At 35.7% G+C, this 27,472-nt stretch overlaps 2 protein-coding genes across 3 annotated transcripts in view; one reads left to right on the forward strand and one right to left on the reverse strand.

The window, feature by feature from the left end:
- Nucleotides 1–4,187: 4,187 nt before the first annotated feature.
- LOC110687943 (dynamin-2B-like) lies at nt 4,188–20,782 on the forward strand. The gene is made up of 23 exons (XM_021864596.1): nt 4,188–4,380; nt 4,486–4,657; nt 6,860–6,910; nt 7,022–7,142; nt 7,269–7,361; nt 7,696–7,757; nt 7,885–8,002; nt 8,098–8,437; nt 8,850–8,997; nt 9,137–9,238; nt 9,344–9,463; nt 9,774–9,857; nt 9,997–10,124; nt 10,778–10,862; nt 11,017–11,170; nt 13,223–13,299; nt 13,943–13,999; nt 15,958–16,099; nt 16,204–16,352; nt 16,775–16,888; nt 16,973–17,040; nt 19,063–19,229; nt 20,225–20,782. Exons 2-23 carry the CDS (start codon nt 4,505–4,507, stop codon nt 20,443–20,445), a joined length of 2,754 nt encoding a protein of 917 aa, XP_021720288.1. The 5' UTR covers nt 4,188–4,380; nt 4,486–4,504; the 3' UTR covers nt 20,446–20,782.
- A 4,485-nt stretch (nt 20,783–25,267) lies between these two features.
- The window catches only part of LOC110687953, a 37,254-nt gene continuing 35,049 nt past the window's right edge, over nt 25,268–27,472 (reverse strand). For both annotated transcript variants that reach the window (XM_021864608.1, XM_021864616.1), the window contains one exon: nt 25,268–25,687. In XM_021864608.1, the coding sequence (XP_021720300.1) occupies nt 25,613–25,687 (75 nt within the window). In that variant the 3' untranslated portion in view covers nt 25,268–25,612. The remainder of the gene's footprint in view (nt 25,688–27,472) is intronic.

Genomic DNA, 27,472 nt, shown 5'->3' on the forward strand with positions numbered 1-27,472 from the left:
CATAAGAGGAAAAGGTCCATGATGGGCCTTCTCCCCTAGGTGGCCAGCCATATAGAGGGATTTGGAGGGTTTTTGAACTTCCTAACCTAGTCTAATTATAATAGGATTATAATAAGACTTGGTGCCTAGGTTTTTACACAGAACAGTTTTACTGTCAAGTTGAAACCCTAATTAGCAAACACGAGACCCAACCTCCTCAAACTCCCCATTCTCTCACGACTCTCTCCTCCTCCCTAGGCGTCGGTGGTGTGCTCAAGGTGATGGTGTTCGTGTGGTGCCCAATTGTCCATTAAAGGTGGTGATTGCGGTTTTCCCCTTCACTCGACCAATCTAGCATTGGTGGACTCTTGTTCTAATCTTGTGGACTAAGTAGAGGAGTCACGCTTGGGCTCTATTCTCTCCCTGATTTTTCAATCGAATAGCTACGTGGAATTCACGCTTCAAAGGTATAATTATGTGATTCTTGTGTGTTATGTGAAAGAAATGGTGTCCTTCCAACAATTGTATTATTTCGATAAAGGGTTCGAAATTATTAGAAAGCTAATTCTTTAGTGAGGTCAAGTGATTGGAATGCCTAGGTGGAGGTCGCTTCCGATCAGTAATATTAATGTATAATTATTATCACACCTTAATCTTGACTGAACCTTTCGGGGCGCACCCCAATCGAGTAACCGATCTAAGACGATGAATCAATCCAAAGGATTAGAAGAGTCATTAGAGTATTACGAACAAAGACGTCGGATATCAAGCCTGGAGCGTCGAAACCGAGCATCATAAGTCGAGTCGAATTTAGAATTCGACGAGACGAGAAATCAAGCAAGCAACAAGTACGAGCTAGGCCATAGCCTCGTATTGGGCTAGCCCATGCGAGTTCTAGGCTAGCCTAAGCTACCAACCGCATCGCAAGGCATGCTGCAAGCCTACCATGCATTGCATGCTAGGCCGAGCATGCTTGCAAGACTAGTGCTCATGGCCGCAAGCAAGCTAGAAGTTGGCGTGCCATGCTTGCTAGCTTGCTAGCATGCTGGGCCTCGCACCCAGCCACTCGCAGCATCGCAACAGCTGGGCATTGCCCAGCACTCGACAGCACAGCTTGAGCATCGCAAGCAGCGTGATGTGCGTGCGTGTGTTGTGGCTGTGCGTACTTGCTAGCATAGCAACACCAGCACAAGCAGCAGCTGGGCCTCGCTAGCACACACAACGCCGCAGCAGCAGCCCGCATTGCGTGCGTGGCTTGCTTGTTGTGCTCTTGCGTATGCGGGCTAGCCTACTAGCCTAGCCAGGCGCCAGCTAGGCAGCCTTGGAAGCCAAGGCAGGCACGCAGCCAGTTGTGCGTGACTAGCTCACGGTCAATGGAGGGGACCGATCTTGGTGGCCTTGCTTGGGGAGCAAGTGGTGTTTGGTCCCCCCTCCCCCTTAGTGGTCCTCACTTACCTTTGCTCACCATATACCACTTGGCGCTTGTTGATTCATTTTCATTTTAATTTGTTTTTAAATTAAAATAAATCGAGCAAAATGCAATTCTCCTACATTGAAGGGAGATGGGAAATCAAGGCTCTCTTCCCTATAAATACCCATGTTTTGGGTTTGGGAAAAATGCACTTGAGTTGAACTCAATAAGGCATTTCCTTATAAGTGAGAAAACCTTTAAGTTCGTAATACTCTAGTATTTCCATGGTCTAGCCCCGACTAACCTTCGGGGTAAAGACCGCTCGGGTCAGGTCGAGGGTGCAAGCCTTCGGAGGTTTACGCACTTGCAAAGCTAGAGCTTTCAAGTAAGAGCTCGTAAGCGAGCGAAGCACGCGTCGAGGGTAAGATCGTCTTTTCTCTTTCTCTCTCTTGTTTAATTATGTGATTGCATGTTTAGTTACATTAATTAGTGTGCAGGTCTTGGGCGGGTTTCATTTCGCGTAGTGTCTGACACTACGAAACCCAATAGCGGTATCGGAGCCGCGCTCATTTTAATTATTGTAACTAAAAATTAATTAAGGTGATTTAAAATGGATTTAAATTTCTGGTTTTGCTTTCTAATTAGATTAGAAGCTCGTTTTAATTAGTTTTAATCTCGTATTTGTACTAATTTTGGTTGGAATCAATGTTCTAATTTGTTTTTGACCCTTTTTAAGGACTGTCCAGAAGCTAAAATCCACCCAGAAACATGTTTTTCGAGGGGTTTTTTGTTTTTGACGAAATTTTTTAAATCTTTAACCTGGATTAATTATGGCATGTTAAATGTAGATTATATGTATGGTAGTATCACTAATCTACTGCAATAACACACCTTATTAAGCACGTTTATGAAGTCATATTTGGTGCTTAATTTGGTGAGCTCATTTTTACATAAACTTGAAATTTCATAATCAATTGCTTCAAGCTAAGTGTGAATGTTTATAGTGAATTTGTGATTTTGAAGTCCCTTAAAATTGCTAAAGATCCAATCTTTAATTGTTTATTTGGTTGGAACTTTACTTTCTAAATTCCATGTTGAGCTAATTTTAGGAATTAATCATTTTTGAGTTGATTAAAGTCCTAAGAGTTCAAAACTTGTGACTAAAATTTAATTAATCTTCATATTGGAAGATGTAATTTTTGAGATTACACAAGTTATTGTTGGAAATTTTTCATTAGATAAATGGGTTTATTTTTCCAACCCCTTAATTAAATTTTGGCAAATCACATTGTTAATTTATGTGGGAAAAAGACTGCCTTCGGGCCCGATTCCCGTGACAGCCCATCTTTTTTAGGTTTCCGTAACCTAGGAGATTGGCACGACTCCCAATACCCTATAAAAGGGGGATGTTCCCACCTAGGGAACACACATTCCATTCAACACGAACAAACTAGAGCAGTCAATGATTGCAGATAGTTAACTCTCACCTGAGAAAATATTCCCGATCTCGGAATCAGAGAAGATACTACTTTACTTTCTGCACTTTTTACATCTTTTGAACACGTTCTAACTTGATCGTCGGAGGCGGAACTCCACCAAACCGGAGTCTCCGTTGTTTTACAGGTACAGGCGCTCGGAAGCCAGTTTTGGTGTTGTAACTCTCCTGAGGGACACAGAAAACCCCGAAACAACAGGGTTTGGTCTTTAGTTATTCGATTTTATAGTTATGTCAGTAATTTATAATTCTTGTAGAATAAATAATAACTTATATATAGCCCGTGCGTAGAATGCATCCAAAAGCTATTTAACTTTTTTTTTTTTATAATTTTTTTTTACACAGTAAGGTCAACTGGGCCCCAACTGAAAGCTCATATCACCGGAAGCCTAGCTGGCAATGTCCATAGGGGTAGAGGGATGAAATTTGTGCCTGATGAGAATCAAGCCTCAAACCTCAAGGATGCGAGGTGACCTTTGGGCCACTGCTCCAAGAGGTCCTTCTCAAAAGCTAGTTAACTTTATATTTCTCCAATGTACTAATTTGCGATGAACATAGTGTTATTTTTTTTTAATAGTAAGATTAATTCATTAATAAATTATCATACGACATCTACAAAGGAGAATTGATTTTACAAATATATAAGATATTGAACTAAATAAAAAACTCCTTCATAAAACTACGATTGTCGAGTATATATTGCACTGTGGTGTATCTCCTGCTTATATCACTGGGAAATACAACATTGTTGGAGAGACAATCTAACGATCTTTTGTAGCCGTGAGGATGTTTTTCTTCTGATTCATTCAATTGTATTCGAAAACTTGATAACCTTTGCGATCTTGCAAAATTTTTTACCAATGAAATATTTTCATGACAATCCATTAGATCTATTATCATGGATTCAAAACTAAGAAATATCTCCCTCGAAAAGAGGAGATAAACCTTGTCTTTCGAAGGAGGTCGAAAAACCCTTGTCTTTCGAAGGAGATCGGGAACCCTTTCTTTTGAGGGAGAAAAGTTCCTCTCAAAAAGAAGAAGCATTATTATAAACCTAAAAGAACGAAAAAGAAACGAAACAAGAATTGGGGCTTTCCAACCGGTTAAAACCAATTTACCGGTTAAAATCGATGGAAGCCCCTCCAAAATTAACAATGGAGGCTAGGGTTTAGAAGAGAAGAAAGAGGTGAAGGGAGAGAGGAAATTTACTAGTTTGAATAATAAGTTGAAAATATGAACATAGTGTTATTAGAAATACAAGTGTTATTTTCACGCGGCTAAGTTACCTAAACATAATTAGCAAACCTGTAAAATAAAATCCGCTCCGTCAGCAACTTGGTGTTGTTGTTGGGTATATTTTCATCACAACCACCGCACCTCAAAACTCTTCCCCACTCCTTCAATCTGACTGAAAAGCTTCAAAAAAGTTTGAAATTCCAAAACCCCCAATTTGAATTTTCTCTCTGCCGATCTCCTCCTCCAAAATCAAATTAGGGTTTCTCTCTCTCCTCTCATTTCTGGATCTACTCTTTTCTTCGATCTCTTCCCCCTTTTTCTTGGATTCGATTTTTTTTAATTTTTTTTTTGTTTTAATTTGAAGAGGAAAGAAAGAAACTCAAATGGAGGCGATCGAAGATTTGTCGCAGCTTTCTGATGCGATGCGTCAAGCAGCTTCTGTGCTTGCTGATGAAGATGTCGATGATACTTCTGCTTCGGCATCGTCGTCTCGTCGGAACTCTACTTTCCTCAATGTTGTTGCGCTTGGCAATGTCGTAAGTTGCTATTCAATTTCTTCGATTTGGTGCTTTTAACCTCGCTGTTTAGTTGCTAAATGCTTGAGATCTAGCTCTTGATTTGCCTATTTGGATTCTGATTTGAAAAAAGTGTGATTTTGATGAATTAACTGTCAGTTTTTTGGATATTTTGATGATATGATCTATGATGATGCTGACACTATGATTTCGTGACTGAATTGCAAGTATTGAGATAGTGTCGGTGTTTATTGCATTTTGCAAATTGGTCAAGGATTGGTTGGCTGTCTTACAATTGATAGAGAATCGTAGTTAGGCCTTGCGTGCGTGCTTTATATCGTGTCTACTGCAAATCATTAGTAATGAATAGTAGGCGGCTTTATCGGCATTAGTGTTAATGAAGTTACTTCTGTTAGCTGAACACGAGCTTTAGTTTATAGTGATTCAGCTTATGATCAAAATTGCCTTCTCTATTAATTCATCAGAGCACTCTCTATTCTCTATACTAAAGAATTATAAAGTAGTTTATGATTTTGTTTCTGAAACATAGATCCACTCGGCCTAAAATTTGCAGTAACATAGGTGTCTATAATTTTTGGCATTTGTTATTAATAGCTTTTTTTTGTTTTTTGTTTAATCCTTTTTCCATTGTTTAATATCTGATTTAGGATTTCATTTAAAAAATGGGGTTATGATGAAATGAGGTGGAAAAGGCACATGTATGTAAGTGTTTTTTATATGTGCTACCTCCGTTCCATATTATGTGCATCATTTACTTAAAAACAGATGTTACACATTATGTGCAACAAATGTTTTCCTTCCTTTTTAAGTTGTCATTTATCTCTATCTCTCTCCTCATCACATACATCTATATCTTTCTCTCTCCATCTAACACTCACAAACAAATTTTGCCTAGGAGTCCGTGTCCGTGTAAATGCCTTTGTTGCGCATATGAAACAGAGGTAGTTTATTTCATTTTTTATAATTTTTTTTGGCAGTGTACAGAAGTATTTTAATATATTAATCTGGATCTGCCAGTAAATAAGATATTTAATATACCTCATAGAATGGATCATCTATGTTTCATCACTTAAGTAATGTTGATTTGCCCCTTTTGGCGAATTCGTATTCCTTCCCAAAGTTGATGGGCATTTCATGCAGATACGGCAGGAGATCATTGTAAAGACTAATTAATCCTCATTAAAGGGACATAGAACATTTGGTTGAGTGGTAGGTAAAAATTGGTATTTGTATCATCATGATGGTCTGACTGCATCTATATCCTTGAATATGAAGCTCAGAAATTTTTTGTAAAATATAGATAATTGTAGCAAAGGTTTAATTAAAAAGCGAGTGGCTTAACATGCATGGTTGATTTTACATGATTATTTTGAAACACTGCATGTATTTTATTTGAGGCACAATTAAACAATTTTATGGCTTCTAGCATTGAGCGTGAACATATGATATATGATGAAAATAAAAGAATCCATCACCTATTTTATTCGAATCACTAGCACTTGTTGCCTTAAGTTATTTATATTGTTCAGTTGCACCACCATACACTGGCTTCTACCACCTAATTTCATCACAAACTTTCACTAGTTCAGAATCATCTTCTTAAAACTCTATTAAAGTTTTTGCTTTTCACCTGTTAGTTTTTTAATTCTACTCAAGCTGATGCCTCTATAAGTGTAACTTGTTACAATATTTGCTATTTTGGGTCTCATGTTTTATGAGACTCTAGAATTTTAGGCATTTAAGCCTTCGATGCTGTTTTTAACATTTATGACAACTTGTCTTGCTCAATGGATTTCAGAAAGACCTCAAGTTTAGTGAGGACTGGAGTAACTTTGGACTTTAATCGAATGCTAATGACTCCTGTTAATTCTAAGTATTTTTCTTTGAGTATGAATGTTCCCGGAACGAGAAAATGAAATGAATGCAACAATTGAATTAGGAAACTCTGTATCGAGATTTCTATTTTATCATTCTGCACTGTGTGATAGAATAAAAAACTGTGATATTGTAAAATTTTCTTGAGAAACTTTTTTTTTTTTTTACTCGTGAACCACCATATATTAGATACCTTTTAATTATTTTTGGTGCCAAGATCACACATGATGATTTTGATGGTTAAATAGTTAAAGCTTGTTGCTGGTTTTTCCCTTTTCTTTTGGGTTTTCACTGAGTGCAGAGTTTTTCCTTCTTATAATTGTACAGGGTGCAGGTAAATCAGCAGTGTTGAATAGTCTGATAGGGCATCCGGTTTTGGTAAGAAATTTCAGTTAGAAGTGAATTTTTTTTCACTCAAAACTAAATGCATGTTTGTTGTATTTTTAATTAATTTTTTTAATCTTTATTTATATATTTATTTTTGGATAGCCAACTGGTGAAAATGGAGCTACACGGGCTCCCATAAGCATTGAATTAAATAGAGATGGCTCTTTAAGCAGCAAATCCATTGTTTTGCAAATTGACAATAAAACTCAGCAGGTGTCTGCAAGTAAGGCTACTCAACCAAATAAAATCTGATTGCTTACTCTAACTTATATTTTATAGTATATAAGTCATAATGATTAACAAAATTCTTGCAATTAACCTTTTTTTGTACCATATTGCTTCTTAACAGGTGCTCTTAGGCATTCTCTTCAGGATAGGCTCAGCAAGGGCTCATCAGGAAAGACTCGTGATGAGATTTACTTGAAGCTGCGTACAAGTACAGGTTATGTTTACCTTTGGCCTCTTCTTCTGGTTGGTATTGAATGCGTGTTTTGTTTCATGGCTTTTGTAATTTTTAGGCTACCAGTCTGGAATTGTTTTAGTATTTTAGTTTTCTGTTTCTTGGCTTTAGTCCTTGTCAAATTTGTGAAGGTGAATTTTATTCATGTGGTAATAGAGGCCCTAAATTATAATATATCCTTTGGGACTATGTTGCAAGTTCAAGAGACTGGACTTCTGAAGTACACAGAGATAAGACAATTTTGATGTCATGGAGATTGTCCTTTTGTTTTCTCTTGTTGGGCTGCCTTTTGACGATTTTGTATTTATTTGTTCAGCTCCACCTTTGAAATTGATTGATCTGCCTGGGTTGGATCAACGGATTGTGGACGATTCTATGGTGAGTCGTGTAATGTTTAAATTATGTGTTTGAGCCAATAATTAGTAGTACTATGTATCTTTTTCTAACTTACTTATTACTCTGTATTGGGTGAATGGTCTTAATCTCCTGATCTATCTCACATTAGGTCAGTGACTATGTGGCGCACAGCGATGCAATTTTGTTGGTGGTAATTCCTGCTTCTCAGGCACCAGAAGTATCTTCAGCAAGAGGTCTTAGACTTGCCAAGGAGCATGATTCGGAAGGCAAGTTTGAGAATAGTGCTGCATTAGACACTTGCCATTTGTGTTGGTCTTTCCTTGTTATATAGCTCAGTCTTTCAAATTTTAATTGTTTGTAGGAACGAGAACTATTGGTGTAATCAGCAAAATAGATCAAGCTGCCTCAGAGCCTAAAGCCCTTGCTGCTGTCCAGGCCTTGTTGTCGGGTCAGGGACCAAGAAGCACTGCTGATATGCCATGGGTTGCTTTAATTGGTCAGTCAGTGTCAATAGCTACCGCTTCTGGAACTGCTGGGTCCGAGAACTCCTTAGAAACTGCTTGGCGAGCTGAAACTGAGAGCCTTAAGTCTATCTTAACTGGGGCTCCCCAAGGCAAACTTGGTAGAATAGCTTTGGTAGAATCTTTGGCTGCACAAATACGCAACCGTATGAAAGTCAGGCTTCCTAGTATTCTTTCTGGGTATACTCTTTCAGCCATTGCTTATGGTCTCTTTGTTAAGGAAACAAACTAGTTTCCTAATTTTCCAATGCTAAGGGAGTGATAAGTTCAGTATAAAACATACCAAAACAGAATGTGAGTGCAATATATAGGAACTGAGAAAGTAATTAAATAGTTAAGTAGTTATAAAAAGCTGCTTTACCTCCTGAAAGTTGGCCTCTGTATGAGGGTAAAAAGCTAAGGGGGAATGTAGGCAGTTTTGTTGTTGAAAAATTTAGAAATGTTGATTACGGTGAGTACAAAGAGCAGTGAAGTTATCAAATAGTGCTCGTTAGAGCTGACTAGCAGTGGAGCGGTTCCATGCCTTAATTGACCCATTATTGTGTTTCTTAGTATCTACTTATTTATTATTGTGGTTTATTAAATTTCATAGACTTCAAGGCAAGTCCCAGATAGTTCAGGATGAACTAGTGAAACTTGGCGAGTCAATGGTTTCTAGCCCTGAAGGCACGAGAGCTTTGGCACTGGAACTTTGTCGTGAATTTGAAGAAAAATTTTTGAGGCATGTCACTGGTGGTGAGGTATATAATTTTCATTATGCTGGAGTCAATTGTATTGCATGGCATCACCTCCCTTGGTATTTGATGTGTTGACACAATTTCTGACATAAATAGTTGTTAGTGCTGCCTTTTAATTCAAACTGCATTGTTATGTTCTTAGGGCAATGGGTGGAAGATTGTTGCCAGTTTCGAGGGAAATTTTCCTAACAGGATAAAGCAGCTTCCATTGGAACGACACTTTGATATTAACAATGTCAAAAGGGTATTGCCCTTCACTTGGATTTGGTTTACCAAAAAAAAAAAAAAATTTGTGTAGAATTTAGATATCTACTAATTTGTTTTCCTTCTATTATTTCTCTTCTATCAGATTGTTCTAGAAGCAGATGGTTACCAACCCTATCTTATATCTCCTGAAAAGGGGCTGAGATCTTTGATAAAGAGTGTCCTTGAAATGGCTAAAGAACCATCACGGCTTTGTGTTGATGAGGTGAACATGCTCATGAATATTATGTATTGTCTCAATTAGTGCTAGGCAACATATACCTTGTTTGCTTCTATTTGTTTAGGATTCACTTTAGTTTGGGGTTTTCTGTGTGAATTGTCATGCAATAATTTGTTCTGGTATAACCACCACCACCACCCCCCCCCCTGCAATAGCCTCATCTGTGTTTATGTCCATCCTTCACTTAATTAACTGATTATTGCTAGTTTGTTACCAGTTGGGTATGTCAAATTTCTTGCACTTTCAACCTATCCATTCTGTTTTATTGACTCATTGGTAATATTTGTTTAAAAAGGTGCATCATGTACTGGTGGATATTGTTTCTCAATCTGCAAATGCCACACCGGGTCTTGGAAGGTACCCACCGTTTAAAAGAGAGGTAATGTGTGCCTTTGTGTTTTATTGTAATTTAGATTTTTAGACTTTTCTAAATTATGTGGAAAAAATAATGGGTGTTAACAATTTTAGAAGTTACAGGAATTGCCCCACACTTTCTCATTTTAATAAATTTGGAACAGGTAATCGCAATTGCAAGCTCTGCACTTGATGTGTTTAAAGGCAAAGCAAAGCAAATGGTAGTTGACCTAGTAGATATGGAGCGTGCCTTTGTTCCACCACAACACTTTATTCGTTTGGTGCAGAGACGGTATGTTCATGACATCAATATCAGTTTCATTCTAAGGACTGTCTAAACGTAATGTTGAGAAAAGTTTCTGGGTAGTAAAGGGCCACTTCTTGATATGGAGGTTGGGAGGAAAGGGAAGTAAGGGGAGAAAGCACTGAAATACTACCCTTGGATGAGATAGCTTGGCTGTATATTGTTATTTCATTGCAAGGCTCTATAGGCTATAGCTATGGGCACAAACTATGTGAACAAATGATCAGTGGTGAATCCTTTAATTTTTTTATTTTCTTTGATTTTACAAATTGTGTGGTATGGCTCATATGCATGGTTTTGAAAGAGAACTTCAAGCTATGATATGACCCATCTTTATCTGACCGAAGATAAAGTGCTTATTGAATTTCTCTTGAAACCATTAAATTGCTTAGGGTCTATAGATTAGCCACTAGTTAATCACTGTTCGTATGGGTGGATAACTTTTAGCTGATAAGTGATTTGCTCTATACCCTACCCAGATGTTACTGTCATAACCATTTACATGAATTCAGGCTAAGATTTACTATTGACCTTATTATAATTTGAATGTAATTCTGGTGACCAAAGTTAAGCTGATATTTGCATCCACACATTTTAGTATATCTTGACCCATTATTTATTTGATTCTTTTGAGCTGCTAGGATGGAGAGGCAGAGACGTGAAGAGGAGGTAAAGAGCCGATCTTCCAAGAAAGGGTCGGAAGCAGAGCAATCAATGTTGAATAGGGTAGGAACTCTATCTGGTTTGATTTTTTGTTTTGTTTTGTGTTTTGTTTATTTATTTATTTTAAAATTTTAATGATGTTTGAACACAGATACATGTTTTGGTGATTTTATAGTGCCAGTTTTGCCTTAAAATTCTGAAGTCTTTTCTTATTTAGGCAACAAGTCCTCAGACAAGCAGCCAACAAAGTGGGAATTCTAAATCAATGAAGGATTCAAAATCTGATAAAGAGAAAGACAAAGACAAAGACAAAGAGGGACAAGAGGGTTCTGGCGTGAAGACTGCTGGGCCTGAGGGAGAGATAACTGCAGGTTTGCCCTGACATTTTTTTTTGGTATAAACTTGATTAGCATGAATCTTGGGGTGTTTTGCATTGCCATTGATGCAATTAACCTTAGTTCTTTATGTTTTTTTCCCCTCATGATTATAACAATTTATCTCCAATATTATTAGAATTTGTAACCTTGCATCTGGAGATACTGCTGACTAGAACCTGAATTTCTATGAATGTCTTGTGACTGTTGACACTGTTAGTAGACTTGGTACTTTGTATTATATGTACTACCTTCGTTCTTGAAATATCTTGACCACAAATTCTCATTATGACATATTTTAAAACATAGTCATGTGGGATTTTGTTTGAATCTTCTCAATATCTATTTTCCAAAATATCAATTTTTTTTTATGATTTTTTTTATTTTTTTTTATTTTTTTTTATTTTTTTTTTTTGTAAAATATGAAAGTAGAGAAGTTAATGATTAAAGTTTGCATTGCAATCCGTGCAAATAGTAAGGGTAAAGAACTTTCGGGAATAGAGGTAGTACTTATTATTTATGTTTCTTAATGTTCTTTACACAACCTCCATAAGTTCGTTTCTTTATGGTCTTGAAATACTCTGTTTTTGGAAAATGATTTTTACTATTATACCCCATTTGGCTCACCATTGCTTATCTATTTATAGCATTTTAACATGGGGGCCCACCACAACTTAGTCACTCAAAAATAAACTAATCTGAGATTTGATCCACTTAATAGCCGCTCCTTTTCCCTGTGTTGGGACCTTCACACATTATTAATTGGTGCATTAATTTTTGTGCTAATAATAAGACCCTGTTCACTTCACCTTATATTTGTTGAACGGAAGTTATTTTTACTAAACTGAAATTATATTTGCTTTAGTTAAATTATTTTTACTAAACTGAATTAATATTAAACTGAAATTATTTTTGCTAAAATGAAATTATATTTTTTCTTTTATGTTGCTGATTTTTACTGAAATGTACTAATTTTACTCAATTGAATTTATTTTTATTGAACTGAAATTGTTATTACTGAATATCATTTTTTAAGGTGAAATGAACGTGGCCTAAGTGTAAAGGACATTAAGGAATGGTACTAGTAGTGTTTAGCATTTAGGGTAAGAACTAAGAAGCAGTTGCTTGAGATCCTTTAGGAGGTTGGAGTTGGAAAAAGTTGATAGTGCTTTGAGGAAGGCAATAAGTTGCTAATGGAGGTGTCTGGGGGGTTTTGGTGCTTGTTTTAGGATTTGATAGATGTGCAGAGAGGCGAGGCAAGGCAGAAGGAGAAGTTGGAGGATGAGGGATGATATTTGTTTTGAATTTTGATGTTAGACAAATGTGGTTGAGTGGCAGGGTTGGAGAGATGTGTTTGGAGGAGGGCAATTTGGTTCCTTGGATATACTATTTCATGTTCAAAGGCCTTGAGAAAATAACTTAATTTTGCAAAAAAAATTAATAAATAAAACAGTGTAAGAGGACAGCAAATTTATTCTATGTTTGGTTATGTTTAATTCTGCTTATTTAAGCAATTATTTGCTTCTTTTCATAAATGATTGGGTCACATCAGACCAGATTAACTCTTTTAATTTGTGTTTACTTATTGCTAAATATCTTTTATTCCATGAATAAAAAAAATTGGAAGGTACACCATACATGTTAATACATATTTAAACATCTTATGTGACAATATTTTATTTTAAAAATTAGTGTACATTATGCTCAAACTCAAAGTTTAGTCAAATCTGGAAAGTAGATCATGTCAAAAAAAATTCAGATCATGATCACTGAATCTAATTGTTGAATGCTTGGACTAAAGATAAGACATTTTGGATCAAGTTAGAGACGTTTGGGGGGTAAAGAAAAGGAAGTCTAAGAACTAATTCACTTTTTAAAAAATTAAAACCTTTCTTGAATGCCATGCCATTTATACCATTGATCATGAAGAACATGCGACAACTTTAATAGTTGAATTATCTTACATGATCATGACACTGTACCCATAGCATGCACTCTATAATGCTTTGTATCATGTAATGCTGGACTTAAATTTAAATGAAATTTCAGGTTTCTTATTGAAGAAGAGTGCAAAAACTAACAGTTGGAGTAGACGATGGTTTGTGTTGAACGAAAAAACTAAAAAGGTTGGTATATCCTAAACTTCTGTCTTTGTTGCTGTAGTGGTCTCTTTTGCAAAGATTTGGTGGTGCTTTGAAAGTTTTTGTTGGCTGAGTTAGTGTTGTTTTATTAAATCTTTGTTCCTATTTACTTCTCTATGCCATGATTGGTAGGCGGAGTTACTTTCTACTTTTTTTTTTTTGGCCAAATAATTAACCTTTCTCTGACTTATAAGCAAAAATAGCGTTTTTTTTCATGGAAATAATCCTTTCTATATTTAAAGTAACCTTATGATGCTAAATGTAATCTGGTTTTCCAGTTCTGGCAAATTTTTAATGTAATTTATTTTTGTATCTGAAGTAGCTCTTTTCGTTAAATGTAACCCCTTAAGACAAAAGAAAATGGTTTATCTTCGTTAAATGTGACCCTATTTCTGCTTAAAGCTCCCATTTTCTGGGGTAAGTAATATTAACTTATATTTCCATAAATGTAATTCATTGTATGTTGGAATTTATCTTTTATTCAATATATGTGATCTTGTTTACAGCTTTTAGTAGTAGGATAATTTTGGTGAATCTTGGATCTTGATTGCATACATAGGCACACTTAAGTACATATGTTAATTCAATGAATGGGTTGATTGATTTTTTATGTCTTTTTTTCTTGCAGCTTGGATACACAAAGAAACAAGAAGAAAGACATTTTCGCGGTGTAATCACTTTGGAGGTAAAAGAAGCACTGATACGATTACTATGAACTGTTAGTATTTTTTATACTTTTTGGTAGGAATCTGCTGTTAAATTTTTGCGGTAGTCTCCAGGCTATATTTTTTTACCCAATAGCTCCTGCTTGGAAATCAGGCTTAAACTTTTAAAGGCCTTAGAATTATATACTGAATGCCAGAGTTTCATGTCCTATCTTTTCGTGGATGTTAGGTTTATCCTTGGTTAATATGTATAGGATCAGGCACTACACTCATGGTTTGAGACAAGTCATACTTAATAACCTTAACCTTGATTCATGTATTTGGCATTTTTGTTGCATTAAAGTCAAAGTCAATCTGATCAGGCTGACAGGTAAACTTAACAAAGAAAATAAACAATTTTTTCTTCTCTCAATTTATTTTGCTCAAAATTTGCTGCTGACTTTATACATATAAAAAAATTAATAAATCTGTTGTCTGCATCACATTTCACCACTAAAATGCTCCAAACCATTAAACTCCTCGCAAAAGCATTGGAAAGGTTTAAGCAATTTTGTAAAAGCCATCAACATTAGAACATAGTACATTGTCTTTCCTTAAAACTCAACTTAAAGTCATAATTTGTAGAATATACAGTTTTTTGGTTATGGCGGTTGCTGTTGCTACAATGGTTGTTGATGGGTGAATAGGGTTGATGTGGCGGGGTAGTGGAAGTCATGGCTGAGCCTGCACACTCAGAGGTCGCTAAGTTACATAGGTTTGGTTACATAACTTAGGTTGAGGCATATAGTGTTAGAAATGAAGGCAATAGTGCACTGTTATTGAAAGCATAAAAAATTGTGCATACAATGTTTTAATTTAAAATTTAATTCATCTCCCTACAGGAGGTTTTGAACCCAATACTAAGAGGATTTTGAGATTGGGCATCTAGGTAAAATAATTGCAAAAATATTGAACCAAACACGTGGTATGGGTATAGAAGAATCCAAACCTATATTAAAGATATAAAGTCAATAAGGGGTATCTGGTTCACACAAATAAGTTACGCGCTTCATATGGCTAAATCCCATACCTAACGTTTGCCTAAAAAAATTTCAATTTCTAAACTCATACTTCAAACCCACAATGTATGGGGTTTTAGAGTGGAGTTGGATATGCTCATACCAAACATTCTAGTTATCCAATATAACTAAATGTTATAGATCTGTGCTTATGATCTTGTTTGGACTTTCAATGTACGAAATTGATGTATTATTTCAAGATGCAAATTGTATTTTTACTAGATAAAATAGTAAGGATAAAAGAATAAAATGTAAAGCCAATAACAACAATGAGGGTGAGTCAAGGTGGTACTAGAAACTAAAATCAAGACACCCTCATAATTGGAGGTGGAGAGGTGTCCGAAATGCATTGACGCTACTCCTAACGCTTCTAGAGCACCCCCATCTGCCAAACAAACAGGCCAAAAGGCTGCAATTAATAATATATATATATATATATATATATAATAAAACGTAAAGAAAGAAGGAAAATAATATTTTTCAAATTAGAGGGTACATTAAACTTCATTTAAGTTGGATTGAGTAATTTCATTAGAATATGTAGAGACCATCACTAACCAATTTTGTTTCCGAGAGGAGCTTCTAACTCGAACACCTGCAACAAAAAGGACATGAAAATTTCTAGTGTAATTATAAAACTTCTCAACTTGACTTAAGGGGTTTAGTTTATCAAAAATATTCAAAACAAATTGCTAGCAAAACCTTTAGTCAAGTGCAAATAAAAAGTTATAGCTGCCACAGTAATTAATTAATATTTTGCAAAAAATGCAAAGATGAGATACAATTTTCTTTCTCGCATGGAAACAGATACTGTTAACTCTAGAATGTGTCTGCTTAATATCATGTAAGCCAGCAGAATTACATTTGCTTGATCTCTTGCCACCAGCCCATCAAGTGATAAATTGCTAATGACTTTTCAGGAGTGTCAAATTGAAGAAATTTCTGATGAGGAAGATGCACCCCCAAAAAGTTCCAAGGATAAAAAGTCAAATGGTCCTGATAAAGGTCCCAGCCTAACATTCAAGTTGACGAGCAAAGTGCCATACAAAACTGTTCTTAAAGGTTTGGAAAGCATAGAATGTTTGTTTGTTTTTTTTTTTTTTTTTTTTTTTTTTGGTTGATTGATCAAGTTTACCTCTATAAGAATCTGTTCCTTTGCTGTGCAGCACATAGTGCTGTCTTGTTGAAAGCGGAGAGTATGGCTGACAAGGTTGAGTGGTTGAACAAGTTGAAGAACATTGCAATACTTAAAAGTGGTCAAGGAATGGGTGAACCTGGACTACAGATGCGTCAAAGTCATTCTGATGGTTCCCTAGTAAGTTTCACTCTCCAGTTTTTCTTCCTTTTCTTATATTGGTTGTCTGGGCTGGGTGTGTGTTGTTAGACCTTTAGGCATTGTTAGGCTGCCTTATTCTTTTTATGATTCATTGTATTGTTAATAAAGGAATCACTACTAATCACCTAAGAAAGTGACCATCAGTGTACTTATAAAGTATGCTGGGAAAGAGGGAAGTAAAAAGGGTATATTTCTCCTGTTTACTTGTGACGGAGCTGTGATACTTCATGATTAACAGTGACAGAATGAGTGTGATGTGTATGCAACATGGGATTTCCCCCATTTTCCTTGGATTATCTAGCCATTAGTTATGAGTGGTTTTAAAAAAATATATACAGTTTTTGGCAGCTTGCTGCAGTAATTGGATTGTATAAACTTTGCTAATTCATACAATGGTATAGGATACAATGGCAAGAAGACCTGCAGACCCTGAAGAGGAGCTTCGCTGGATGTCTCAGGAAGTGCGTGGATATGTCGAAGCTGTTCTAAACAGCCTTGCTGCAAATGTGCCAAAAGTCAGAATTCATCCTTCGTTTTCACTTAGCTTCCACCTTGACATGTTTTCATCCCCTCTTATTGACTTTTTGGCTATTGAACAGGCTGTTGTTCTTTGCCAAGTGGAGAAAGCCAAAGAGGACATGCTTAATCAACTGTATAGTTCCATAAGGTTAGGTCTTCTTTGTGGTTTCTTATATACATCCTCTGGTTTTTATTTATTTATTTATTTATTACTTACAACACTTCTCATTTCGTGTTTGCCAATGCCTAATTTCAATCACTTATATTTCTAATTTCCACTATGTAAATATTATAAAATTTTGATATTAGGGAAGTATGAATTGAGACGAATCAAACAAGATCCCACATGACTAAATTCTTCTTAACTATTTCCTCCGTTCCTTTTTAGTTGCATCATTTTACTAAAACAGAAGTTTTAAATTAGTTGCATTACTTTCCTTTTTAGTCAATAAACAATCTCTCTCTCCTATCACATGGGTTCATTCTTTTTATTCTCTCTATCTCTCTCATCTCCAAAAATTTCCTAGGAGTCCGCAATTTGCAAAGTGATGCAACTAAAAAAAAAGGGAGGAAGTATTTAATTATCAAAGCTAGTCATAGTGGGATATATGAACTGTGTGGAAGTAAAACTATTGCAAGTATAAAAAAAAGGGGAAAAATATAGAAGTAATATTTTGCCTTCAGTGCCAATTTAAAACTAAATAACTTAATTTGTGATTTCTGTTGAGTGATAACTGTTGAAAATTTTACTTGAGTATAAATTGGAGATGATTAGATGAAGATGTGTGAGCAATTCTATTAATGGCTAAGATACCCGGCTTTACTTGAGACCCAGATAAAGGATGGTCAAGTAGACCAAAGATTTGTTGCTGTAAGGCTTATATCTGTCGGATAGGTTGAAATCTCATACTCCTTCCGTCTCATAATGTTACTACTTTCACGGTGATCATATTGTAGAAAAAATCTAAATAAGATTTTTTTAATTTTTTTGAGTGATAGCTGTTGAAAATTTTACTTGAGTATAAATTGGAGATGATTAGATGAAGATGTGTGAGCAATTCTATTAATGGCTAAGATACCCGGCTTTACTTGAGACCCAGATAAAGGATGGTCAAGTAGACCAAAGATTTGTTGCTGTAAGGCTTATTTCTGTCGGATAGGTTGAAATCTCATACTCCTTCCGTCTCATAATGTTACTACTTTCACGGTGATCATACTGTAGAAAAAGTCTAAATAAGATTTATTTATTTATTTATTTATTTTAAATAGATAGTGGAGTATGAATTGTAATATAACCTGGAAAATTAAGACCATGTAGTGGATCAGCTGACAGGGTATGAATTTCATATTATGGTGGACAATGGTGACATTTTTTAGAGGATTCTTGTGCTCTTAAAGAATATTAATGCCTAACTAGTAGATGTTGTTCTCTAGATTCGTACGATGGAAACAGTTGGTTGCTTAGGTAGTTAGGTGCTGTGGAGCCTGGGCATCATGGTAATGTACGATGACCAGATAATGTCGTAAAAGATGTAACCTTGAGTTAGGAATTTGGAATATAACTTTCTAGTTTCTAGGATACACTTGTTTTCATTTGATTTTGTTTTTCTTTTTTTTTTTTAAATTTTTATATTTATTGGGCCTGAATTAATATTTATGTGAAAATACAAGTGCGTATGTTCGATTCTAATATAGTTAGGGTTGTTTTTACAAACTTGTCATTTTGTAAAGTTTCTTGTAGTTTTGAATTATGGCTATATATATTTATTTATTTTTAAACAATGATTGATTTATGAGAGTTAGTGGACCATAGGTCCCTTGTTGATCGTTTGGGTAAGATAGATAAGTTGTTTCGAGACATTGAGTACTATTATAAGTGGACCTATGTTTAGAGACATGAGTACAATTATAAGTTTTTTGTGCCATAAAAAGGAATAAAGAAAAAATAAGATCAATAAGGAACCACAAAAATGGAAAGTAGGAATAATGAATAAATGAATGAACAGCATATTTGGATGGTTAGTGATAAAATTTATATTCAGAGGTTCTTTCTCATTTATCTCTCATTAAATCGTTGTCTATGTAGATGTTTGTTTGTGGTTATATCTATTATTAACCTTGTATTCTTTATATCTTTTATGGGTTTGTATTAAAAATGCTCTACTCACAGTGGCCAGAGCTCTGCAAAGATTGAAGAGCTCCTTCAAGAAGACCAAAATGTGAAGCGTAAAAGAGAACGTTACACGAAGCAGTCAACTATTCTATCAAAACTGGTGAGGCAACTAAGCATCCATGATAACCGGTCAGATGGGTGGTCTGATGGTGGTAGTGGTGCAGGTAATTAATCTCTTCTTCTGGAGTTTCTTTCATGATAGCATATTAGTTTCCAACATATTGCATCCTCTTTCCTCTAATCCTGTCTGTTGGGAACTTGTGAAGCTCAAAAAAACCAAAATAACGAGCTGTTCTACACTCTAATTACCTGCAAGAATGCCAAATATGTATGTCAGGAAGCTAGAAAAAGTACATCAGTGAAGTATTCTATACTACCAAATATGGATCGAAAATTGTATGTAAAATTGTGACAAACCCATATGTGGAATCATAATGGGTTTGGTGGATACCACCCCCTAATTAGTTTCCATTTTGCAAGTACTTGTAGTTATAATCAGATCTAAGTTTGTAATGGAAGTCCCATGGCGATGATCTTAAAAATGTTTTACACAAAAACTTACATTGTCATAGAAATATTGAGCCATAGCCTTTTACTCAAACCAAAATAAATTGCCCATACCTGAAGTTTAGTTACTCTATTCTTACCTGAACTGAAATTGATCTTCTTAACCAAACTGATCCTAAATTTTTGTTTTGACGAATAATTACTGATTTTCATAAAAGATTACTAATTAGTTCATATGACTTCACCAAAGTTGACCTGAATCAAAACTTAATAAGTCATCAATTATTGATTAAGATCCAACTCAACCTGATTTGAGAAACTCATTTTTCCACGCTCACTTTGAATGGTTTTGCAGTTGCAAACTTTTCTAATAGGCATATCCGCGTATACTGTGATTTAATCTGAAACATGTTTGTGGGAAGGTTCTAACTCAACTTTCCCATATTGTTAAGATTAAATTTCATTGCACAACCTTGTAAAATTTCGTCAGTATTGGATTGTGCATTGTCTGTCACTCCCCCTGACATGTTGACCTGCTTCCTGCTCACTAATTTGTTCTAGTTTCTTGAACATTTGTTATTGTGATAATTTTTGCGCGTTGCCTTCAGGCTTTATAAATACGTCACTCAAGATTTGTTTTACTATTCTGCAGAAAGCAGCCCCAGAACAGGGGGCTCAGGGGCTGGGGAAGATTGGAGAAGTGCATTTGATGCTGCTGCTAATGGACCGACAGATTTCTCTAGGACACACAGTCGGCGGTACAGTGATCCAGCCCAAAATGGTGATCTAAATGGCGGATCTGGCTCAAGCTCAAACAGTCGTCGCACGCCAACACGATTGCCCCCTGCCCCACCTTCATCTGGTAGATACTAGATGTATGGACATGAAAGTAGATGGAGTTTGTGATGACTGATATTATGATTCGTGCAATTCTTGTTGGGGTGGGTGTTTTTATCTTGCTCCCTGATGTTGAGCATTTCTTCTGCTCTCCTTACATGTTATAATAGTTTTGTAGATTGGGAGAAAAAAGAATAGGTGATTCTTGTAGATAGATATTGGGCGGTGCTTCCTTTTTATCATTGATGACTGAATTTTGAGATGTATTAAATTTTCCTTCCTTACCTTTTCTTGGGGAAATGATGTCTTTGCACAATGATTGTAAGCTTCTTTGCGCGAGATTTAAGAAATTACAATTATAACAATTTCTTCATTTTAAATTGTCGATCGGGGGTTTATGCAGGGATTTAATTGCTTAATTGCCTATGCGAGAGAAATAAGCAGTACTATCCCAGTTTGGCGTCATCACTGTACCACCAATCCACTATCATTACTGCAATGCCATCATACACCAACCCAATGCTCCTGCTACAAATCGATCACCACTCATCGCCTCTGTATCACCTTCAACGGACACCCATCCCATCATCAGTGGATGTCACAAGTGATGCCCTGCCACGAGCCACCAGGAAACTTTCATCAATCCCATGACATCTATTAGCCTTTTTCCACATCCACAGCAGATGGCTGACCCATTGCCCGCAGCATTAACACAGCAGATTAATAAAAAAAAAAACCAAAAAAAATTGATCAAGCATGATAAGAAGGGGACTCCTTTGACACTAGGTCAACAGATTGAGACATACTTGTTTGCAATGTTTGATGAGGATCTAAAACCTGGGGATGAAACGGAGCGTTTTTACGGGCTTTTTACACCCGATCAACAGCCTAAGTATGGCATACTCGACATTTGTTGATCGATTGTAATAAAAAAAATCGAACAAAATTGGAGAAAGGAGACCGAAATGACAGAGAAGAGAATTAGAGTGTGCACCTTGTGCTACTAGAGGAGGTAGGTTTGGTGGAGTCGTTTTCCCAAACTAAGCCATATTTGCTAAATATTTACGAAAATGGTTGCGTGGAAAAAGTATTTACCAAACTAAGCTTCCAGCGTAAAATGCTGTCTCGGATAGCGTTTTATGCCCTGTTTTTTTTTTTGAAAAAAATAAATTCAACTTGTAATTACCAGGTTTTTAGTTATTGACTTTTTTTAAAAAAAATTGTAATTACCAGGTTTTACAAAGAGTACTAAAACGCTGTTTGAGACTGCGTTTGTTGTTGTTAATGCAACGTTGTCTCAGACAACGTTTCTTTCGTTTATATTTTTTTTGCCGTAAAACAAACAGCGTTTGTTCCTCCCTCCTTCATTCCCAAACTTCTTCATTCCCAAACTCCCCTTAACTTAATCCCTCTCTCTCTCCAAGATACTTGTGCTCCTCCCTTCACGCCGCCGCCGCCGCCACCACCTCCACCGTCACACTCCGACGACCAGACGCCGGAAGCCCAGTAAACCTAGCCTCCCTTCACCCCGAAATTGGTATGTACTCAATCTCTCTTTGTTTTTTAAATTCTAGGGATTATGTTGGCGGTTTCTAATTTTTTTTGGAATTGTGGTTAAAATCTTGATAATGTTGAGTTGTTAGTGTTAATAATGTTGAATTGTTAGTGTTGGTATTGTTGAATTGTGAGTGTTGGTATTGTTGAATTGTTAGTGTTGGTAATTGTTGAATTGTTAGTGTTGATATTGGTAGTGTTGATATTGTTAGTATTGATAATAGTTTGGATAATGTTAAATTGTTGTTGTTGGTTATGTTGAAAATTGTTGATAATGGTTGATAAATATTAGTTTTTGAACAATTGTCATAACCTATATTGTTGTGTAATAATGGTGATTTAGGGGTTCTTAGTAGTTATTTTGTAAAGTATGTAAACATTTTTTGTTTGATTGTGGTAATTTAGGGATGGTTTAACGTCTTTAAGTAAAATATGTTTTGGTTGTTATGTAGAATATGGTTGGACAAAATGTAGTGTTGTTATGCCGGTGGGGGGGGTGAAATTCTGTGCGATGGATCAACTGTTGAGTATAGTGGAGGAAATATGGAACCACTAACACTGGAACCGAACACTGGAACCACACATTACCATCAAGCATATGACGTCATTAACGGATATGTGAGTTTCTTTTATTCTACTTATCGTCCTCATTTTTTATTTTTTTATACATCATGTAACTGATTGATCGATGATTACTGCAGGCGGCGGATATGGTGGGGATGTTTGATGCACTGTCACTTGCCCTTGCAGACGGACCCACCAGAGCCCAGGTCGAGCGGATGCGAGATATGTCCGTGACTTCCTTATAGAGACATGGTCACAGTTATCTCGTCCACCAGCGGGACGATCAAGATGGCCACTCCTTCCATTCACAGTTCGACCCCGGCCAGAGTAGCGATGGAGGTGATTATACGACACCCACAGACGCAGAGGAGTACATCATCCACAGTACTGCACCCACCGGGACCCAGGAGGACACATCGTCCAGCCAGCTCACTCCCCCACCGCCCCGAGACCCATTCACCACCATTTCTCATTACAGTCGGCGTCGTAGACGAACGGACGACAGTCAGGCTAGGGAACCTTTAGGCCCAATTAATGAGTCGGGATAGTATTGTATGATTTATTTGTTGTAGACAAACATTTTCTAGAGTGATGTATATAACGATTACATTATTAATATAATACATGTTTGTTGAATGAATCTGTGTGCAGTTTGAAGTTTAGTTTCCTTATTTATCCAAATCGGACTTATGTCAGTCAAAATAGATTCTTCTAGGCCAATATATATCAAACAACAGACATTTGGGATCCATAATCAGAAACGGGGTAGAAGCGATGGCCCGTGGTGGTTAATGTGGTGGTTCAAGGTGGTTTTAGTGCGGTTGGTTGTGGTGGGTGGTGGTCGACGGTGGAGGAAAGGTTGGGGCTGGTGGTGGAGGTGGTTGAAGTGTTGTTGGGGGTAGTTGGACTATTTTGAAGTGCATAATGGTGGTCGAAAGTGGCGGAAGGTGGTGGTCGACGGTGGGGGTTGGTGGTGGGAGTGGTGGTTGACTGTGGTGGCTTAATCAAGGCAGGGGTAGTGTGCTGAGGCAGAAATTAGAGAACAAGGGCTGCTGGCTGTTGGTGCTGCAGACCAGCAGAGAAACGCTGTCCCAGACAGCGTTTTATGTTGTACATATTAATTTATTTTTTTTCTTTTTATTTTTAAAAAACAGAAATTACAAATTTTTTTTTAAAAAAGTCAACAACTAAAAACGTTGTCTTTTAGGTTGAATTTTTTTTTAAAAAAAACCAGGGCATAAAATGCTGTACGAGACAGCGTTTTACCGTGGAAACTTAGTTTGGTAAATACTTTTGCCACGCAACCATTTTGGTATTTATTTTGTCAACTGGGCTTAGTTTGGAGAAAAATCCGGAGTTCTGGGTAAATATTATTTAGACGGTGGCACAAATTTTTTATTTGAAAAGATGTTCCAAGGTTGGAGAGCATAGGAGTATTATACTATTGATTCTTAAACAACTTCAGGATGAATTTATTTCAAAAAACCGTCTCTTTCTAGTTGCACTTTTGTCGATCCATTATTGTATCAAAAATTTTTGAAAACAATTATTCGGGCATTGAGTTTTTCAGTTCACTCTGGTTGGATATTCGTTCAATTTGATTTGAAATTTTGCTAAAATATAAAGCCACTAAAAGTTTTAAGGTTAAAGTTCTACATTTATCCATAAATAAAAAGGGTCTAATAACAAGTTTACATTACATTTCATGACCTTAAATTCTTAAAAAAAATATTTATCCATAGTAGGATTCATATTATAATTAGTAATTGGACAAGTCCATAACACAATTCCTTCATTTAACTCATCCAATCCCATATCTCATAATCAATACAATCAATATCTACAAACCACAATGAGATTATTTTAATATTCTCTCTATTCCTAATTGATTGACACATTTAAACTTGAAACACAAGTCAATTCACTAGTTAAAATAAAAAAAATAAAAAATAATTTGATATTACTCCCTTCGTCCCCTTTTGTTTGTCACTTTTGCCATTTTGGGTGCTCCTAAATGTTTGTCACATTTCATATTTTCATAATTATTAAGATACATAAAAAGACTTTTATACCCTTATTTTTTTTGTCCTTATTAAGTCCTCTTCCTATTTTACCGTAACATTTGGCATTTGACTAATTTAATGTTTTACACTCTTGAATCCCTCAATTTCTTTTTCCCATGTACTATTATTATTTTTTTAATTGAAAGTGTCTCTTTCCCATGCACTTTTATTACTTTATTAGATGGGAATTTCACTTACCCAAATACTTTCATTACTTCACATTCTCCACCTTAATCCCGTGATTTTCCTTCAAAAGTGACAAACAAAAGGGGACGGAGGGAGTATGAAACTTTATATTAATATCTATTTAACAATATATTTCATGATAAAATTTATTTATTGTATATTATTAAAAAAAACCATAGTTAAAACAATTATATGAATAGTTAAAAAAAAGTCAAACGTGTCACTTATTTAGAAACAGGGAGAGTAAGAACTTCATGAGTAATTATTATTCATACTCCCTCCGTTTTTTTTATAGGCTAGATATGAAATTGCACGGAGTTTTAGGTGGTTTAATAAAATAAGATGTTAGTGGGTTATATAAGGTTATTATTTTATTGAAAAATAAAGTGGTGTGAGAGGGAGTGAGTTTTATTTTATTGAAAAGTAAAGTGGTATGAAAGGGAGTGGGGACCATTGAAAAAGTGAGAAATGATACAATTAAAAAAAGTGAGGACATTAGTGGGTAAATATATATTACTAAATTATAAGAGATTTCCAAAAATGGAACTTTAGCTTATAAAAAAAAAATGGACGAAAATTATAACTCTAACTTATAAAAAAAGCAGAGAGAGTAATACATCTATACATCCTACACATCCTGAACATGAACAGGTTGTGGACCGTGGTAGTAGATTCTTTTAGCAATGTACATACCCTAAAGAATAGGTTTCATGGTACGTAAAGGTATTCATTTTTTGTAATTTACAACCTTCTCTTTTCTGCATATCTGCGCATAGTAGTTCTCTGAACTCAGCTGTATCCTGTCCCCACAATGAATCTAAAGGAGAAGCGCGAATTTATTCTTCAATGTCCCATTTTATATCATCTTTGAAGGGCCCCGATTCACGCAATACCTTCATCACAAGCATCATCTGAGGAATAATCAACAGATCATTAACCCAGAATAAAAATAAGAAGATTTCGTTTTGTTTTGTTGTGGCCATCAATTCTTGTATCTAATAACATAACACAATTACTACATCTGTTTCATAACAATCGTAATAGTTTAACTTTTGCATCATATATATATATATATACAAAAAAAAAAAAAAATGTTAGCATGCAATTTTTTTTTTTTTTTTTTTTTTTAAGTCTGTAGGTATATTTTCATTATGCCAACCTTCTATAATTCTTACTATTATATAATTACAAGTATAAATGGTCAAAGTTATACACTGACTTGTCAGTCAAAATGTTGCGATTATTATGAAATGGAGAAAATATCGTTTAAAACCATCAACCCACATTTAGAGGTGTCAAAACCGAATCGATCCGAATAAAACCATCCGTTTTAAACTGTAACCAATCCAATTTGATCAGAGAAACTCAAGACCCAAACCCGATCTGTAACCACCCATATTCGAATTAGACCCGAGTTGAACTTAACTCGGCACCGATTTAACCTGACTTGAATTCAACCCGAAATCGATTTGACTTGACTTGAACTCAAATCGAAACGATTTGACCCGACCTGAACTCAATCCGAACCGAAAAAATCGACCCGACAAACACCCGATTCAATCCGATTTGTTTTTTATCCGAACTGATATTAACCCGACCCGATATTGAGAAAATACAAGTTTATCTTCATGTTAAACAAAAAAGTGTTTATCTCGTGGCATTTTTGTAAATAAGTCGACAACTATTATTAAATGCAGGTTTCACAAATGTTGATTTATTTGCAAAAAAGCCAAGCTGATTGATATGTTTTGTTGACTTATTTACGAAAATGCCACTAGATAAACGATTTTTGTTTATCATGAAGATAAACTGGGGCTCCCTTCCCGATTTTAACCCGACCTGATTTTGACTTGACATGATTTCAAACTAACCATAATTTTAAACTTAACTTATTATTTACCTTTATTTATTTATTTTTAATTAAACATATATTAATGACATGATATGAAAAAATGACACAAGAATAACTTAATATCGACCCAATAACAAGATAAAAAACTCAATAATTACTATAGTTTTAAAAATGTACTTATTTGAATATTAAATTTGGTCAACCAGCCAAAATCCAGTCAAACACGAAAAGTATCTGAACCAAAATTAATCGAATACTTTTTAACTTTACTAATCAAACCAAACTTAACAAAACCGAAATCAACCGCATCGGAACCAATCCGATCCAAAGTCATCCGACCCGAAATTAACCAGGTCAAACCCATTTTGAACCTGATCGGATTTTATCCGAACAAAATATGGACCGATCTAAAATTGACCTGAACCAAACCCAATTTGAACTCGAGAGATCTTGACCCAAATTTGACCCGACCCGAAAGTGGCCCGGTCCAACCCAAAGCGGGTTTAAAGGGTAATTTTGAATCAAACATATCCGACTCGAACAGATCCAACCCGAATAGACCCGACCCAAACTCTATCCGCTTATCCGAATTGACACCTTTACCCACATTTACCTCTCTACAATTTTATTCTAAGTCTCTTTACTAAGGGGCATTTGGTTCAACTCATTCTTACCTCATACTCCCTCAGTCTTCTTTTTTTGGCACCATGGACCCACTTTATGTGAGAGAATATTAGTCAAATGGGACAATAAAAGAGGGATGGAGGGACTGCTTCATACCAAATACACCCTAAAAGTACTTGGTAAGCAACGGATTACAAAACCCTTCACCCAATCAAGAGTC

This window comes from Chenopodium quinoa, unplaced genomic scaffold (genome assembly GCF_001683475.1).
Source record: "Chenopodium quinoa cultivar QQ74 unplaced genomic scaffold, ASM168347v1, whole genome shotgun sequence".
NCBI classification, from domain to species: Eukaryota; Viridiplantae; Streptophyta; class Magnoliopsida; order Caryophyllales; family Amaranthaceae; genus Chenopodium; species Chenopodium quinoa.